This window comes from Pygoscelis adeliae, unplaced genomic scaffold (genome assembly GCF_000699105.1).
Source record: "Pygoscelis adeliae isolate BGI_AS28 unplaced genomic scaffold, ASM69910v1 Scaffold282, whole genome shotgun sequence".
NCBI lineage: Eukaryota > Metazoa > Chordata > Aves > Sphenisciformes > Spheniscidae > Pygoscelis > Pygoscelis adeliae.
In genome coordinates, this window is record NW_008824352.1 from 3,463,666 (window position 1) to 3,467,310 (window position 3,645).

The 3,645-nt window shown below is 38.4% G+C and overlaps 1 protein-coding gene across 1 annotated transcript; it reads right to left on the reverse strand.

Moving 5' to 3' along the window:
• Positions 1-347: 347 nt before the first annotated feature.
• IFT22 (intraflagellar transport 22) lies at positions 348-3,529 on the reverse strand. The gene is made up of 4 exons (XM_009319290.1): positions 3,448-3,529; positions 3,228-3,317; positions 2,368-2,570; positions 348-1,430 (listed from the first exon to the last, which is right to left on the reverse strand). Exons 3-4 carry the CDS (start codon positions 2,543-2,545, stop codon positions 1,282-1,284), a joined length of 327 nt encoding a protein of 108 aa, XP_009317565.1. The 5' UTR covers positions 2,546-2,570; positions 3,228-3,317; positions 3,448-3,529; the 3' UTR covers positions 348-1,281.
• Between the last annotated feature and the right edge of the window lie 116 nt (positions 3,530-3,645).

Here is a 3,645-nt window from a genome sequence, read left to right on the forward strand (position 1 = left end):
TGATTTCACACTTCACAAGGTGAGCTGCAGTACAAGGTGGAATGGGATGCTTCTCAAGGATTTCTGCAGTTCCTGCTCCCAGTCCCTCTCTCCTTTAAATTATCTTCTGAAAAAAAAGAAGTGTGTCAGTGTGGATACACGCTTCTGTTTTTCATTTGTCATTTCTTTGGCTATTTGGGTCGGTGACAAGTTTTTGTAAACGTCTCGTTTGAGGTAATTAGTGTAAAATGTACTACAAATTTATCACTGTTTTCCTTACTAAAAATTAAGCAAGTCGATAAGAGTTCCACAAAACCATAATTAACTTTCCTTTTGAGAAAAGGGATGCATTTTTAAAATGTTTTTATTGCTTTAGTACTGCATGTTACAAAAAAATGTCTGTCACGGCAAAACACACTAAGAACAGGGATGAGTGCAAACCAAACAAATCAGAAAGTAAACTATCTATGAAAGCACTTATTTCAATGCAACAGGGAACAGTAATACAAGTTTGGAAACGGCTTTTCCTCCTCTGGAGAGTGCAGAACTTTTTTTTCCTCTATAGGAGCTCCTGACACAGGTCAAAGTATTGTACTACACTCAGATTTCAATTCTTTTCCTCCCAGAGAGACCTAAACATTGTCCCCAACAACACGTTCATTTTGTTGGAATAGATGAAAAGCCTAGTCCTGAGAAAGACTGCAACCTACTCTGTCTTGCCAAGGCAATAGCTATGAAGTGTGCTGTCTTCAGATGCTGGACAGAAAGATAAGGAGAGCTTGGAACAGAAAAATGCGGATTCCACACCACGACTACTTCTCAGATCTCTATTCCAATCAGTTCGTACTGACTTCCAAAAGCATAACTTCTCCAGGAACACAGCTAGCATGAACACTTTACTCAGATGCTTCAACAGAACTCCACAAATCTTGTGTTCTGTCAGGCTTTCTTCTCTTAGCACCTCTACAAAAAGGGATTCTGAAGTGAAGAGATGACCGATACCTTTATCTTTTGGTCCACACTGACATATTAAACAATACCTTCCTGTACCTCTGATGCCAAATGAAACCAAAGTGCAGCTAAAGTTATCCAAATTCCTGGATGTGCAGCCGCCTCTTTGGCACCACAGTTCATCTGATGTCAGCACTTGTTTTTTTCTGGTTAAGTCATAAATTGTGCATTATTTTCTCTGAAGTGTTTATAGGCTGGCAAATTCTCATTGTGAGGACCTGTTCACAGGCTAGCATAGCTTACAAAGTGAAAATAATCCCTTTTCTTCCCTGTTCAGTATTTCTTTTAATGTTATGAGATAATTGACATTTCTTCCCTCTCTCTGCTCTCATTTATTAAGGTAATAATGCTTCTGAAGTATTTCATAAATTCCATCCGAACATCTTCAGGATCATCTTCTAAGTTGGAATGTATTAGTTTCAGCTTGTTCATCGGGTAAGCTTTGAAGGTAAATAAAAAATAATTAGGTATATTCCTTTTATAAAAGAAATATTCACAGTCAAGCTCATGGGACAGCTCATGCTGAAGTCAGTTGGAATTCAGTAGTCTCCAGTGTTTGATACCCCAGATAACATATAACACATGAAGAAGACGTGTCATAGCCTGTTAGCATTACAGACAAGGACAACTTGTTGCTAGATTAAACTCTTCAAACATTATTATGTTTGGTCTCACATTCAGTTAGCCAGAATCAAACGATTCAGCACTGAATTGCAATTTTACTATTGAAGCGATATGACATTCTTTGATTACTTCAAAATTATGGAACAATATTCTTATGTTAAATATGTATTAATATATTAATACTTACAATAAATATGTATTTGTTTGAACACTGGAACAGGTTGCCCAGAGGGCATGTGTGTTCTCATTTGTATAAACAGCCACAAATAATTATGCAGTATATGAAGTACCTATTACTAATTTTAAGAGGAAGATCATTAGACGTTTATTTCAAAGGGCTCCTATTCTTTTGATCGATAAAATGCACGCTTAAATGGCCTCAAACGTGTCAGTTAACAAAAGATAAAATTCAACGTAAGAAACAAACTACTAGTGATGATGGAAACAAACTACTAGTGATCATGACACATGCCTACAGACATCAGGAGTTCTAATTCCTGGCTCAGCTACATACTCACTGTGTGATCTTTGAGAAGTCAGACTCTTCTTGCCTTTACTTTCCCTTTTGTGAAATAGGAGTATTGCTCACCTTCTAGACGACCTTTGAAATTCATTATTTCTGTTTTTGCAAAGCATTCTAGTATTCTTTGGCAGATTTAAATGAAAAATGCAAGCCATAAGGTATGAACAATTTTAAAGATAAATAGATAATAAAAAACTCTGAGTTAGAGATTGAGTTTTCCATTTTCTTACCCAAAGACAGATTTTCTGTGTCCCCCGCACTGCCTGGCTTGTGATGTGCAACTAGGAGACACTGACTATCAAGCAGTGGCTGCTGCTGCACGAAACAGGAGTACCACATTTCAATTTCTTTCAGGTGACTGGGCAGCTCAGGATTGAAGATTATTATTACGCCATGAGAATCCTTCATCAGAGCTGGCCAGCATGTTTCAAACCTTGAAAAACAGGTGCATGGAAAATGGTAAGATTGATAGCTGGAAAACAGAAACATGCACTCAAACTTCCTCAAGTTTTCTTTTTCCCTCCTCAGGAACACATTTCAGTACTTTATTATAACATCAGTAATCTTGACAGTGATCTATCATATTCCAAGTATTTTGACTTACCTATTATGTTAGTTGGTCCCACAATTTGCTGACAATGTAGTATTTGGTCAAATGCTTATTTAAACTTTTTCCCTAAAAATGGATCTGTCCACTTCTCAGTTGTATCTTTTGGAAATTAAGGCCTAAATCATATATATACATTGTTTGAAGTCCACTCACATAGTAACTTCAAGGAGATAAAGGCAATTACAGAGTGGGCCTCTGTCTCCTGTACCTGTAACTTCATTCTAGGAGCTATGGCCTTTACTGTTATACTCAGTCCTTATCCAAAACAAAGTTCAGTGTAAGCTGGGATCATGGCAGAGAGTACCTACTATCAGATGCTTTATAGCTGAAACTATAAAAAAATATAATGGGGTAAAGAGTCGGGAATATTCCTCATCTCAAAGAGATCACTGGTTTTAGGCCTTAAGTACAAATATTTTGTGTAAACAGAACTATTATGAATTAAGTAGCCTGGAGGAAGTAACAATGATGCTGGCTTACTTTTGATCACCACTGCAATCCCACAACTCAAATCGACACCCAGCTCCCTTGCTGTTACCGTTAAAGTTTGGCTTCTCATACTCCAGAATCCTGTGAAAATGAGTGGATATAGGATGTGGTATCATTCTACACACCACCACAACCAGAAAGCGGGACTTTCTGAGGGGCAGACAATTGTCAGGGGGTTGGTTCAGTCAGCATGCCACGAGGTTTCGCTCACCTTACACCTTGCGTCGGGCTGTAGCTGCCAATCCCTTCTATGCTCTCCGAAACAAAGTTTGCCAACACCGATTTTCCAGACTGGCAGAAAGCGGGAGTTAAAGACACCCGTAGGAATTTAATGTGCCAAAGCCACAACGAAGAGAAGAGCACGGTGTTTATCCGAGCACCAGTTAAGGCCCCTGTGCATGCAGGCCTG